The sequence below is a fragment of the Prionailurus viverrinus genome, chromosome A2, assembly GCF_022837055.1.
Source record: "Prionailurus viverrinus isolate Anna chromosome A2, UM_Priviv_1.0, whole genome shotgun sequence".
Classification (NCBI taxonomy): Eukaryota; Metazoa; Chordata; class Mammalia; order Carnivora; family Felidae; genus Prionailurus; species Prionailurus viverrinus.
The window spans coordinates 74300777-74315521 of NC_062562.1; the positions used below are offsets into that span (position 1 = coordinate 74300777).

The 14745-nt window shown below is 40.3% G+C and overlaps 2 protein-coding genes across 7 annotated transcripts in view; one reads left to right on the forward strand and one right to left on the reverse strand.

Annotated features, from left to right (window-relative positions):
• The window catches only part of SUGCT (succinyl-CoA:glutarate-CoA transferase), a 760970-nt gene extending 752841 nt beyond the window's left edge, over nucleotides 1-8129 (reverse strand). For all 6 annotated transcript variants that reach the window (XM_047849630.1, XM_047849625.1, XM_047849624.1 and 3 more), the window contains exon 1: nucleotides 7972-8129. In XM_047849630.1, coding sequence (XP_047705586.1) covers nucleotides 7972-8071 — 100 coding nt within the window. In that variant the 5' untranslated portion in view covers nucleotides 8072-8129. The remainder of the gene's footprint in view (nucleotides 1-7971) is intronic.
• Nucleotides 8130-8210: 81 nt separating this feature from the next.
• Nucleotides 8211-10483, forward strand: MPLKIP (M-phase specific PLK1 interacting protein). The gene is made up of 2 exons (XM_047849631.1): nucleotides 8211-8902; nucleotides 9958-10483. The coding sequence occupies exons 1-2, from the start codon at nucleotides 8438-8440 to the stop codon at nucleotides 10156-10158; spliced, it is 666 nt and encodes a 221-aa protein (XP_047705587.1). The 5' UTR covers nucleotides 8211-8437; the 3' UTR covers nucleotides 10159-10483.
• The last annotated feature ends 4262 nt before the right edge of the window (nucleotides 10484-14745 follow it).

Sequence of the window (14745 nt, forward strand, 5' to 3'; positions counted from 1 at the left end):
CCCGACGCAGGGCTCGAACTCACAGACTGCGAGATCGTGACCTGAGCTAAGTCGGATGCTTAACCGACTGAGCCACCCAGGCGCCCCAAGCCGCTGCTTCTTTTGGCCTCCACCCTTTTCCTCTGTTCCTGCAGATCCAGCTGCCATCTTGATCTGTGGGCAAACATGTTCCCACACATCTGCATGGGTCTGACCCAGTCTGGCCAAACCGGTGTCTGGCTCTCCCTGTCGCCAGGGGACACCCCACCAGGAAGTGCCATGCCATTTGCTGCAACCTCTTGGTAATACACACCAACACGGTGGGATACCCCAAGAGGTGGTCACCCTGTATTTGCCATGACTCCTCTCCATGCTGGGACACCACCTGAAGAGTCCATCCCCTCCTATTAGGTCTGGTCCTTTTTCAGGTCAGCCCAACGCCCTGACTAAAATCCAGACCATGAGTCCGAACTCCATTCTCTTTGGCAGGACACCCCTTTGGGAATCAGTAGCTGGTCTTTCCGACGATGGGACCTCTTCTCTTCCTTCTGACTCACTCTTGGGCTGTGTTCTTAAAAGCAGGAACAAATTGGATCCACAAGGCCTGATGTTTCTGGGCCTTAGTACAAACCCCCTGATTAAGAGGTATGGCCCTTCCACAGAACACTTTTGTATAATACTTTTTTCAGCTTGACCTCCTTTGCTAGAACTCTTCCAAATGGTTAGAAGTCCCATATCTTCCGACATCTTGGTCGGTTTCATGGCTCTAAGTCAGCACCTTGACATAAGAGCCATTTGCAGAATGTGTTTGGCCAATAGCCAGTCGCTGCCTGACATATTGGATGCTGACTGCCTCACTGTGCTTCCTCCTGATATGGGGGCTTCTCCCTCATTCATTTCCCAAGTTAATGGTTACGATAATTTGGAGCCAACTGTCTCTGGTTAATCTATCTTTGAAGGGGACTTTAAGAAATATTCCCAAGCAGCTGCAGAAACTCCCTTTGTTTTGGGAAAGTTTCCTGTCTTCTCCCACCCCATGCGAACTGCCTAAATTTTCACCTGATGACAGGAAAACATGGCATCTGCAAATCTGTCCAAATTGAGAAGCCAAGCATTAGGACTGGGGAGTCCTTTTTCTCTGCCTTCTAGTGGCACCTCACATCTTCTGCCTCCACCTCCTGTTTCTGCACCACTTTGGGTTCAGCCTACCTAACTGGTTCCTATAGCATCCTCAGTGCCTCCAGCACCATTGGCTCCTCCTTCTATCCTTGCAGAGCCTGGATCCTGCTTCAGATTCTGCCGCCCTCTCTCTGCCCCTCCCCTGTTCATGCTCTGTCTCTCTCATTCTCTTTAAAATAAATAAACATTGGGGCGCCTGGGTGGCACAGTCGGTTAAGCGTCCGACTTCAGCCAGGTCACGATCTCGCAGTCCGTGAGTTCGAGCCCCGCCTCAGGCTCTGGGCTGATGGCTCGGAGCCTGGAGCCTGTTTCCGATTCTGTGTCTCCGTCTCTCTCTGCCCTTCCCCCGTTCATGCTCTGTCTCTCTCTGTCCCAAAAATAAATAAAAAACGTTGAAAAAAAATTTTTTTAATAAAAAAAAAAAATAAAATAAAATAAAAATTAAAAAAAAATACTTTCTGGGGCGCCTGGGTGGCTTGGTCAATTAAGCATCCGACTTCGGCTCAGGTCATGATCTCACGGTCCGTGAGCTCGAGCCCCGCGTCGGGCTCTGTGCTGACAGCTCAGAGCCTGGAGCCTGTTTCAGATTCTGTGTCTCCCTCTCTCTCTGCCCCTCCCCTGTTCATGCTCTGTCTCTCTCTGTCTCAAAAATAAACGTTAAAAAAAAAAAATACTTTCTAAGGTTTTAACAAACTTCTCCAGGTTTAAAACTATAAACTGAAATTTCTGACTAATTCGGCTTGTTTGCTTGGTATGTTATATTCTGGTAGAAAGTCATCACTCAAAATTCCTATTATTAAAGTATTTTGTGTCACAGAAAAAAAACGAATTTTCTGTGTAGAAGCCAAGAGCACCCTTTTGGACTTAGACCACCCACTTCAGAGTTCCTCACTGGTGCCCCAGGTAAAAACTGACATGGGGACAAACTGATTGACTTTTAAGTGCACCCAGGTGAAACATAATTTAGTATTTAAACTAATTGAAACTTTTATTCTACTAAGATTTACTGAAGGCCAAATAAGCTCATGTTATTCCTGTTTCAATTTGTTAGCAAAAACATGACTTAAAATAATGATAAATTTTGTTTGTCTCAAAATTTTCATAGGTTAAGATAGCTTTAAAAGACTTTGGTAACCTGAAATTGTAAAGTTCTGCTTAGATGATAAATGGGATTGAATTCATTGGACTTCTAGGTCTTTTCCAAATAAGATAAAATACTAATACATTGATTACTAAACATGAGTTTTATCTGGTTTTGACTTCTTATTTCAGAAAAACTAAGAATATTTGGGTACGTTGGAAAAGATGCTTTGTGCTTAATTGATTCATAAATTTGCGATCCAAAGAATCTTGGTGCAACAGTTCACAGCTCACAATTGGTTACTACTTAGTTTTCACTGGAGACTAAGGTTGCTAAGAGTTTACAATTCTGCTTTTCTCTCTGTTAAAAACACAAAGTTTCCTTGGATTGTTCATCGGCTCTTGATAAGAAAATGTAAACATTTGTTTTTTTGCCCCGAAAAACCAGTTTCTATGTTTTGTCTTTATCAGGTCTTTAATGATCCATAATCCTATTTAGGCACGTGCTTTAAAACTTTCTAAGGTTTTAGAGGTGCCTGGGTGGTTCAGTCAGTTAAGCATCCAACTTAGGCTCAGGTCATGATCTCACAGGTTGTGAGCTCAAGCCCTGCACTGGGCTCTGTGCTGACAGCTCAGCTGGAGCCTACTTAGGATTCTGCGTCTCCCTCTCTCTTTCTGCCCCTGCCCTGCTCACGCTCTGTCTCTGTCTCTCTCAAAAATAAATAAACATTAAAAAAATAAATAAAAACTTTCTAAAGTTTTAACAAACTTCCCCAGGATTTAAAATTGTAAACTGAAGTCTGTGACTAATTCAGCTTGTTTACTTGATATGTTATATTCTTGGATAAGGACATCACTCAATATTCTGATTATTAAACTGTTTTGTGTCACAGACATAACCAAGTTTTCATGCCAATTGCATCATAATGAACTCTCACCAGATTGTTAACAATGTCTTTGTGATTTATAGTTATTGTTCTGATGCTCTTGCAAAATGAATTTTGTCTTCAAGGAGATTTATAAAAAGGGCTTTTGACAAATACAGGTATTTGACATCTTTAAGATCATAAAACTGAAATGGGTAAGAACCTCCAGAACTAACTAAAAAGCTGCATTCTAACTGAACAAGAATTAGTAACATGGAACTAAGTGAATTGGGGAAAATTATTACAGTTTTTGTAACTCTTGTTTGAAACATTGCTGGTTCTGTAACGTTTGCTCTTCCAGATTAAGGAAACTTTCTCTTAAGATATCTATGACTTACAGAAATGTGGTATTCATTTGTAAACAAATTGAAGTATTTAATTTTTCTCTATCTGAACCCTTTGAAGTTCAAAAAGTCTCAGTGAGTATCCTTTCTTCCATGGTAATCATAGTTATTTGCATTAAGTTCAATAAGAATCTGTTCTCCTTTTAACAGGAAACCTTTGGAAACACTAGTTCTTTTACCAAGGTTTAGACTGGAATGCCATATCTGAGAAAGACATGCATAGACTCAGATGACCAGACAGCTTTAAGGAACTGAGGTTGACTGTATGAAACACGGAGTCATAAAGTCCCTTGGAAATGTTGGCCTGATACCCTGCTTAGAGTTCCCAGCAGCCTTACCAGGTGAGTAAAGAATGTCACTTCCTGGCAGGTGCAGGAACCTCAGCATACTTTGGGGACCTCAAAGAGGAAATCGCCCAAATCTATACGTATTGGAGGTATGTCTGATGACAAGTATTTGGCTTGGCTTCTGGCCTAGAGAGGCTACTAACAGTTCAATTGAGATTCCTCATGAAAAGTTCCAGCGAAGCAGATTTTAAAAGATCTATAAGGCCAATGGCTATTCTTCCTGGGCTTGCATAAATAATTAGGCCAAGGGGCGCCTGGGTGGTTCAGTCAGTTAAGCATCTGACTCTTGGTTTCAGCTCAGGTCATGATATGAGGTATGTATATCCAATATGTCAAGGCATTGTAAGACAGCCAGTTGGTTAGGCCTGTACATACAGGGGTTGAACCACAGGAAAGATCCCCAAAAGTATAAATCTGGGAGTATATATATTATAGCTGCCCAATTGCCACCTTTCCCTGAGAAATGCAGAAAAAAGTTAATCTTCCTAATGTAAGCAAATTTTCCTTAGGAAGAAAAGGGAAGGTCTCTGAGTTCTTACCCTTTGGAATGTAAATAAATGTCTCAGGGAGAGAAGATTAACTTTACAGAGGGAAAGATTAATTTTACAGCTTTACAATCTCAATCCTGAATGTCTCCAAGGCTCAGAGTTTTATACCTCTTTGAAATAGAAACATAAACTTCCTGGGAATTCTCTAACAATCTAATCTCTTAACAATCATTTAACTTCCAAACCTTGCCCTTTAATCCAGGTTTTGGTTTTCTTGACTTAGAAAGCCGTGTTCACGCAGAAAAATGAATATATACACTTCTTTGTAATACACAGTAAAACAAGCCAAAATATTCAATATTTTCAGCCCTTGTTAATATCTGACACCTCCTAAAATACTGGCTTTTGCACTCTTTCTAGAGAGCCCTGGGAATTCCTCAGAGGTGCCTCAGATGCCTCTTTTCAGGGGAGCATTTAGAGGTGCATAGTGACCAGGGCTCTGAAACCCCAATTCCTGCTTCAAGCACAGCCCATATGCTCTCATATTTGGGGTTTCCAATTATGTTTTTTAAAGATAAGACTCTACAAAAAACAAAACAAAACAAAAACTTGAAATCCACTGGAAGAGGGGCGCCTGGGTGGCGCAGTCGGTTAAGCGTCCGACTTCAGCCAGGTCACGATCTCGCGGTCTGTGGGTTCGAGCCCTGCGTCAGGCTCTGGGCTGATGGCTCAGAGCCTGGAGCCTGTTTCCGATTCTGTGTCTCCCTCTCTCTCTGCCCCTCCCCCGTTCGTGCTCTGTCTCTCTCTGTCCCAAAAATAAATAAATGTTGAAAAAAAAAAAAAAAAAAACCTTAAAAAAAAAAAAAAGAAATCCACTGGAAGAAAAAAAAAACACTGAAAAATCTTAAGCAACCTAAATAAAAATCCTGTCTTACAGAAACAGACATGGTTCCATTGACATTTTCACTTAAATTTCCTTGGCTTGGTACTCTTACTTGCATTAATGTGAAACTTATAAAATACACAACACCACAAAATTAACCAATTATTTCTGGGGCTCCTCATATTGTTCACAGGTACTCAGAAAGTTCTTGATGTTCTGTCTGTTGATGTCCTATGTACACAATGCCACTTGAAAAAAGACACTAAGTGTCTTCCATGAAAGCACCAACCTATCCAGTACCCAATTTTCTAATGCTGATATTCCCTAAACAGGGCTGCAATTCTTTTTTTTTTTTTGGGGGGGGGGGCGGGGAGGGAAGGAACCAAACCTCTGTTGCTCACAAAATAAGAAGTGCCCTTTTCTCTCCACAGGACTCAGACTTCAGGGGGGCAACTACCATATCTCATATCTATCATCCCAGTTCTTCACTTTTCTACTTCTCCTTCCCCTCATCTCTCTCCCCCTGAACTCACCACCATACATTCAATACAAACAGATGCCTCAGACGGACCAGTTCAGGCACCCACATTGCAATTCCCATGCTAACACCTGAGAAAATTGTAGCTACACTTATAAAAAATCAGTATTAAGGTTATACCTACTAATCTCTAAATCCAAAACAATATGCTACACAGCATTTTCAAAATTTTACATGTTTATTTATCTATTGCAGTTTCCAAAGCACAGACTAATAGTCAATTCATATATCTTTACGTAGGAAAAAAAATCTACTGGGATTCAAGAAGCCTGAGTTCTAGTCGCACCTCTGTTTGTTATGTGAACTTAAGCAAGTCAACTTGACTTCTCTTGGGCTATTTCTCATCTCTAAAAAGGCAAATGGCCTATGCGCAGAAGTGATCCAAATGGAATATGGAGTTTTCATATAATTAAGAACTCTCCCACAATCCTCATATGTATCTGCAAACCTGGTGAAGGGTACATTGTCATGTGTAATCTACCTGTCAAACATTCTGCACTGTATTTCTTTCCTTTACTCATTTATTTTTTTTAACATTTATTTATTTATTTATTTATTTTGAAAGAAAAAAGAGAGAGCGGGCTTGCATGTATGCATGAGGGAGATGGGCAGAAAGGAGAGAGAATCCCACGCAGGCTCAGTGCTATTAGCACAGAGCCTGACACAGGGCAGGCTCCCACGAACTGTGAGATCATGACCTGAGCCAAAACCAAGGGTCAGATGCTTAACTGAATGAGCCACCCAGGCACTCCTCCCACCCCATTTCTAATGCAAATGTATACGTGTAGAAGATAGCCGCTACAGGGAAGATCATTCTAAAAGTGTAAGCCAAGTAAAAAGACAACATACGGTATTTTAATCAATTCTGCAAATCATTTGCCAGTTATAAAAAAATTAATAAAGGTAATTTTGGCTTCCAACACCCTCATTTTTCTGTTCCCTCTCCCCAGAAAAGTAGATTGGTTAATTACATGACAGGTATCACTGATGATGTCGTGACCGACCCAATCGTTTATTCAATAAGTACCTGACTGCTCAATTACCAGGCATTAAGCTAAGCACCACAGACAAGGCACAAAAGCTAAATTTTTGGCCAAGATAGAAATACACAATAAAGTAGATAATCTGGGTCCTCACGCCTTCATTGCGTCACAAGGCCTTGATGGCTTTATCCTGCCCTGATCGATTCTACAACTTGGGTCTAAAGGACAAATTTGGTGAACAGAACTTGCTCAGAATAAATAACAAAAAACAAAAACAAAAACAACCATTTGTGTCTCCACTTCTCAAGAGGGATGGAAGCTGAGAAGACAGCACGCTCTTCAGCTGACCATGTCACGGAGCAGTGACACCGAGCAGTGACAGAGAGGCAGTGAGGAGTGACAGCTGCAAGGTGTACAGCCTGGAAAGCAGAGGTCCCCGCTACCCGTTAGGCTGTGATTTAATGAGTCCTAAAGTTCCTTAAGATTCTGTTTCCTGCGAGCTGATTTCAAGAGTCATGGTGGACTATCATTCCCAAATTCTGAGGGAGTAAAGAAAGTTCTTTAAAACGGTAGTCAATTTAAACTACATTTTCTAAATAAAATTCTGGGACAGGTGTCTGGTACAAAAGCGTGTTTTATTATACAGTAGGTGTCGTTCCTGAATTAGCACATTCGTCTTTATAACCAACAGTTCGTGAAACAGTCAAGATTTTAAAAGCTTCGGTCAAAGTTTGCTCTCTGAAAATCAGCATCTGCCTCGGAGCCGCCTCCCTAACCCGCTTCCATTTAGCAAGAACAAGGAAGGGGCTGAAGTCCGTTATGAGTTACCACAGGCTCTCCCCCCAAGTTATGCAGAGATGTATTCTGAAATCCTTTCTGAAATGCGGCTGGGTGTACCTTTTTAAAGTTACTTAGACTCGGGGGACACAGGGAAGGGGTAAGGGGCAGAGGCGAGGCGTCCGCCCAGTACGATCGCGCAGGGGCGAACTCTCGGGCCCTCGACCGGGAAGCCGGGCAGGTGACCCCGGGTCGGCTGGGGGCGCGGGGCCAAGCCGGCCGCGGGGCCAACAAGCGAGGGCCCCGGGAGGCGGGAGAGGCCAAAGGGCGGGCTGCGGGGACAGGAGACACTTCAGGAAAGCGCGGGCGCTCTCTCCATGGCGCCGCCCGAAGGGGAGACAGGGGCTGGGTTCCCCTTCGCCGCCCGGACCGCGTCTCGGAGAGTACCTGACTGCGGGCGGCCGGTCCACAGCCCCCTCCCGCCGCCCGGGCCGAAGAGAAGGCGGGTTCTCCGCAGAGCCGCAACCCTCGCCAGCGTCGCCAGCATCGCGCGCCTCTCGGTTAGCCTAGGACCCTGCGTGAGGAAAGAGCACAGCGCGCGCGCCGTTCGCCGCCACTGGGGGCGCCCGCGAGCACACCAGGCCCCGCCCCCAACTGGGCAGCCCCCCACTGGGCGGAGCTCCGTCGAAGTGCTCTGGATCCTTTGTCACTGCGTTCGGGAGTTGTCTAGTTAGTCGGTCCCGACCGCACACCGCAAAAGACGACAAAGCTCTTTGCTGGAGCCGAGGGTTCGGCCTTTCTTTTGTTTTTTTTATTTATCCTTCCTTTACTTCAATCCGCTCAATCTCCACCCAATTCAGTAATCCACGTACTGGCCTGTGCCTAGCGGAACCCTTGTGACGCCGGAACCAATATGCTGTACTGCGCTGAAAGGCAGAGGACTGTTTTGCCGAAGGACCACCGAGTCTCTGAGAAGGGTTGGTCGGGACAGTTCCGGCGGGAGAACGCGGCAGTGAGGGCTTCGTCTTCATCTTCTGATATGCACCGACAGAATTTTCGACCCCCGACTCCTCCCTACCCCGGCGCGGGTGTAGGAGGTTGGGGTAGCGGGAGCAGCTTCCGGGGTACCCCGGGCGGAGGCGGACCGCGGCCGCCCTCCCCTCGGGACGGGTACGGGAGTCCGCACCACACGCCGCCGTACGGGCCCCGGTCTAGGCCCTACGGGAGCAGCCACTCTCCGCGACACGGCGGCAGCTTCCCGGGGGGCCGATTCGGGTCTCCGTCCCCTGGCGGCTACCCTGGCTCCTACTCCAAGTCCCCCGCGGGGTCCCAGCAGCAATTCGGCTACTCCCCAGGGCAGCAGCAGACCCACCCCCAGGTAATAATAGCCAGCGTTTGCCGAGCTCTTACTGTATGGCAGGCATGGTGCTAATAATCCCTTTACATGGATTATTTTGTTTAATCCTCTATGAGGTGAGATACTATTGTTGGCCCTGTTTTGCAGATGAGTAAACTGAGGCTGAGAGAAGTTAAGTAACTTTCTTTAGATTATCTTAAGTAATAGAGCTGTACTTTGTGTTTCTAGAGCCCTCCTGCTTTGAACTAGTACACTGCCATTCATACACAGATTTCCCTAATTCCCTCCCCTTTGCCAGGGACCTTGCCAGTTCGTGTGTGTAAATTATTCTCCGGGGGGGGGGGGGGGTGGGGACGAATGACTCACCAGCATAGAGTTCCTCTGAGTTACTGGGTTTTAGCCTGGTGCCATTTTCTTACTACCGGTACCTTTTTTAGGCGAGGGCGGCGGGAGGGGGTTAGGAGCTTCAAACGACACTGTCTCCTGCTCCAAGCCTTCTTAAAGGAAAATCGGTGATATTGGAAGTTTCCCATTCTCAGTAAGTGAATTCAGGAAGGCCCAGGGGGTATTTCTGATGTGTCTAGGGTTTCTGTCGTTTAAAACTTACATGGTTTTCTAATTTTCCTTATACTAAACCAACCTCACCCCCTTAGAGTCTGGTGCTTTATAAAGAGATAAAATTTCGTAGGATGTAAAGGTTCTAGAAATTTTGAAGGTGTAGGGTTAAAAAAAAAAGTTTTAATTTCAGAAAAAGATGAAAATTTTGAGGAAAAATTGAAATATAATTAATTTCTTATTTCATCACCAACTGATAGTTCTACAGAGTTACTACACTAGAAATCTAGAAGTATTTGAAGGTGACAGTTGGCATGGACTTACTAATACACAAGTATATCAAACTGGCTTAAATACTTTTAGGAACAAAAACACTAGATTAAAGGAAGAACCGACTTTGCAGTTGAACATGTTTGGGTTCAAAACACAATTTTTAACTAGCAATGTGATCCCCACTAGCTTTAAAAAATGCCAATTATCTCTACTAAACATTTTTTTAACTGATGATTTTTTTTCTAAAGGGTTCTCCAAGGACATCTACACCATTTGGATCAGGGCGTGGTAGAGAAAAAAGAATGTCTAATGAGTTGGAAAGTTATTTCAAGCCTTCAATGCTTGAAGACCCTTGGGCTGGCCTAGAACCAGTATCTGTAGTGGATATTAACCAACAGTACAGCAATACTCAAACATTCACAGGCAAAAAAGGAAGATACTTTTGTTAACATTTCTGAAATTCACCGGGAAGCTTCTTGTGACAGGAACATCTTGGACAAAACTTTTACTTGTGTAATTAAGTTGAACCCTAAGATGGTGACTTTGAATAATTAGTTGGGTCTTCTTGGTATTTTTCATCATATCAAGTATTGTTGATAATAGAGAAAACATCCAGTAGAATAATTTGCAATATTTAGCTCTTTGGAAGTGCCTACCACATTTTAGAAGATTTACAGTTTCCAGATATTTAACGTTCATGGTTATATAATGGACATTTGTCTTTTCAATGGTTTTTCCAATGTTTTAAAATAAAACATTTTGTCTTTCTAGATATATTGTGGTTTTGTCATATGCTAAAGAAGTGGAATTATCAAAATAATGCCTGTAATCACTTGCTTAGAATTCATAGATAAATATTTTGCATACTACTTTTGAAAATGAAATAAACCATCCTTTGAGCTGTAGATAGTTCTATATTTGTTCATAGGGAAAAAGGGTGAAGGAAGAGAACAGAAAAGAATTCTATTCATATTTATTACAACCATTGTTTGTGCATAGTTATGTAATGCTTTTGTAAAAATGCATTGAAACTTTATTGAAAGTCACAGAAACCCACTTACACTTAAGTAAAAGAGGGTATTTATTCTTTTTATACTCATTTAACTAGAAAGGGCAATGATAGACCTGTTTCTTGTGTAGCTAGATTAAAGTGTTCTGTATCTGAATTTCTCAACATCTCTCAATATTACGGGGTCATCTTCTCTTGAGCCAAGGAAGATGGATCCCAGCAGTCTGAAATCACTTCCATTGTGAAAACATTTCCTAATACCGTCCATCCCAAGAAAGACAAATTTGTCATGCCTGATTCATGTTTCTATAGTCTTGAACCAATAATTATGCCCAAGGCAGTGAGGCCTTGAACTATTGACCTCCCCTATAATCTTCAGGGTCCCATAATCTTCAGCTCTGCTAGGCCTGCCTGGATTAGAATAGTGGTTTTCCAAAGGAAGGGATGCTACGTGTATATACCTGTATTTCTCCCGCAAATATTTAAATAAAGCTAAGTTTTCTAACATTCAGGCTTTCTAGATGTTTTGAGATCACAACACGATGAAGGTACAGCTAGTTAAAATTCTTTTTAAACATCCCCAAAAAAGAAACATCTAAAAATGAAAAGGTCACACACCTATTTGAGCCATACTCTGTTCTGTTAGGTCTTTCGCAGAGGCAAAGAAGAAAATGAGAAGGGAAGGAGTTTAGCTTCACAACAGCCAGGACTGTTTGTACCAACTACTAGCTGATTCAGTTATTTAACTTCTCTATGCCTCAATTTTTTCATATGTAAAATGAAAATAGTACCCATGTCATAGAGGTATTGTGTTTGAGGATTCAATGGGTTTATATGTGTGCAACTCTTAGGCCAGAGCCTGGCACATAGTAAGCACTCAATAAATGGTAGCTATTACTTTCTCATTCACCCCTATAGAGCCTCAGCTCCTAGAATGATGTCTGGGAAATAGTAGGTGCTTAATAAATATTTGGTGAATGAATGTAGACCTTCTGATTATAACTACTATATTGCTCTGCCTTGTCTCCTCTGTATAAAAGGGATAGTAAATTAGTAATTTTCCCCAATATTTTAAAGGAAATGTCTTTATTCTTTAACACATTGTCTTTCCAGATTATTTGAGGTCATGATGTGTGATGGAAATTAGAGCAAGTAGAATACTTACAAATCTTTTAATGAACTTTATAGGTAAGATATACTATCTTCAGGAAATGACATTTGGAAATAATTATTAAACCACCTCTTAGAGATCACTGGGTTATTGGCAAAGATGAAAAAGGAAGTCAGGAAGAATTTTGTGCCAATGTATTCATATCATATTTGGAAGATACACAAACTGTAACGGTTCCAATGGTTTATGTGCATTTTATTTCACTATAAGTGTAATGTTAAAAACTAAATGTAAAATTTCTTTCTTGCCAAGTCCCCAACATCTACTCCCAGGGGTCTGACCTTTTCTGACTTTTCTTAAGAAAAACTTTTTTTTGTCCTCAGGAAGGGTGCATTGCTATTTCGCTCTAGTTAGTAGTGTCTTCAGATATCCAAGTTCTTGCAACATTGATAATTTGGTTTGTTGCTATTATTAGCCTATCTTTGTTTAGCTGAATGAAAGGAACTGATCATTCTTTAAAATGAAAAATAATTGTTTTCTAGCGTTTCAAAATACACATTTTTGCCTCCGTAGAAATGCTATATAAGTTGGAAAAAGTTTTAGTTAAGTATGCATCCTGAATATTCAGATAACTAAAGAACAGAAGTATAATCTGTAGTGGGGTCTTCAAACAAGGGTGTGTGTACTTCTGGGAGTCTTCAGCCTTCCAAGGGAAATGCAGGCATAAAAACCTTTGCAGATCCTCAATTCCCATATATACTCTTTGTTAAAATGATCTGCCTAAAGAACATTTCCATGTTTGGTGAATTGTGCCAGTTCTCCTTTTTCTCTTCTGCCTTTTCATAATAACCCTTCTCCCACTTTACGTAAGAAAACTCTGCCAGCTTGTGTTTTCCAAAAACAAGCCCAACAATATTTCAGGTCCCACATACTCTTCCAGAACCTTGCACTACCCCATCAAGATGTGGAGTTACATCCCTTCCCTTGCAACCTGAACAGACCTTTTCTGACTGCTCTATTTAAAATATGGTGGAAGTTAATTTTCATTGTGAGTGAAGTGTGGTCTTAGAAATGGGTTATATTGGCCAATGTGGAGATTTTCAGAATTCAGATGTGTGGTCAAGTAGGAGATAGTATAATGATAGTTCTTATTTAATGACCTTGCCTTTTTTGTTTCCTGATCAAAAATTCATTTTTCCTGTGGGTGAATCATGTGAAAGTAAAGCAAAGAGCAAGAACATAACATGAAGGTAAAGGTACCTTATTTTTAGGTAACAAATGATAAGATTATTTGCCTCATCTATCTTAGAATATTTGAAATTGGTACAAAAACATGATGGGTTTTGATAAATGCTGTCAAGCAGACTATTTTCACCATTCTCAATAATGGTAAAGAGCCTGATAAATAATGTCTCAAACCTGTCTCAGTAGCATAATTAGCATGATTTCAAGGAGGAAGAAATTAAAAGTTCCATGTTTATTTCTGACATACTAATATTAGATTTTCAAATGAATAGATCACATACCAAAGGTAAGTTCATGATTGTATATTTTCCAGAGCATTTTTCAGATTTCTTAGGAGAAACTTATTAACCTTTGCCGGTTCATTATTAGATTTTGTAAATCCTTATTAATTTTTTACCTAGCCCAAGTCTCTTCCTTATTTCCTAAGCTTTTTTCATTCTTAATATGTATTTAGGTTTAAATTAACAAAACTATTAACTATTATGGGTTTTATTTGTAATAAATAAATTTGTATTTATTACAAATAAAACCCATAAAAGTCATTGATATACCTGGCTTACTAGTGATTCAATATAGTTTTTACCTCCTAATTTCCACAACCTAATTTTTCATCTAATCTAAGACACTATTCTGTGATTCACTGTTACATACCACTTAGTAAAAACACTACCCACTATGATATGCCATCAATTGTAAGATGCATCCCAATTTCATAAATGTTAAGATGTGTATCTTAGTTTGATAAAAATACCATAAACAATAATCATAAAAGCAGAATGTATACTTATATTGGTAAATGGAATAAGTATTCCCAAAATGTACACTAGGACATAGTACATTTAACTTTAGAAAATCAAGTTTGTTTAGTTATGATTAATTCTTTTATATTACATCCTAATTTTGTAAAAACTATAACTTTCAAACATACAGTTTCTAATCTATATAAAATTATCCTCAAGAAATCTGTGCAATTTCAAATTTTGTGGGGGTATTTTTACTCCATTTTATCTTAATTTTAAGCTCCATGAGCAAGATGACTCTGTGAAAGAGTTATAGATAAGTCTTAGTAATAAACATCTTTGGTTAACTTTCCAAAGAATTGAGAAGGAAAATGGCTTGAAAATAAGGTCTTTAGTGAGGGTAGTTTTCAGCTCTTTGCTTTCAGCAAAATTGAAGAAAGCTTAATCAGATTGTCAATTAAAATCATTAAAAATAATTTGATGACAGACTATAAGTTTTGGCATATAACTTAAAAGGAATTCAAGAAATGAGTGACATCACTACAACAGAATTCTTTCTATCCCTTTTTACTATATACGTGAATGAATTTTCTTAGCATTTATACATACGTATATTTAACATTTATATGTTATATATTATATATGTATACATTTTATATATTATATATATTACATTATACATAGAAAATAGTAATAAAATAGATGTCTTATTCTAGCAATTAGCAATATTTATGAAAATAAAATACAGCACTATCCTCATTAAGATACATTTCCAATAAAACTTAATGTTATGTTTTTAATAATTTATTAAAATTAATATATTTATGTTTTTATCATTTGAATAGTAATGATAACCCAAACAACAATCTTCAACACTTGGAGGTTTATAGTTATTAGAAATATATTTTTTTAATTTCTAAAAATATTTTTT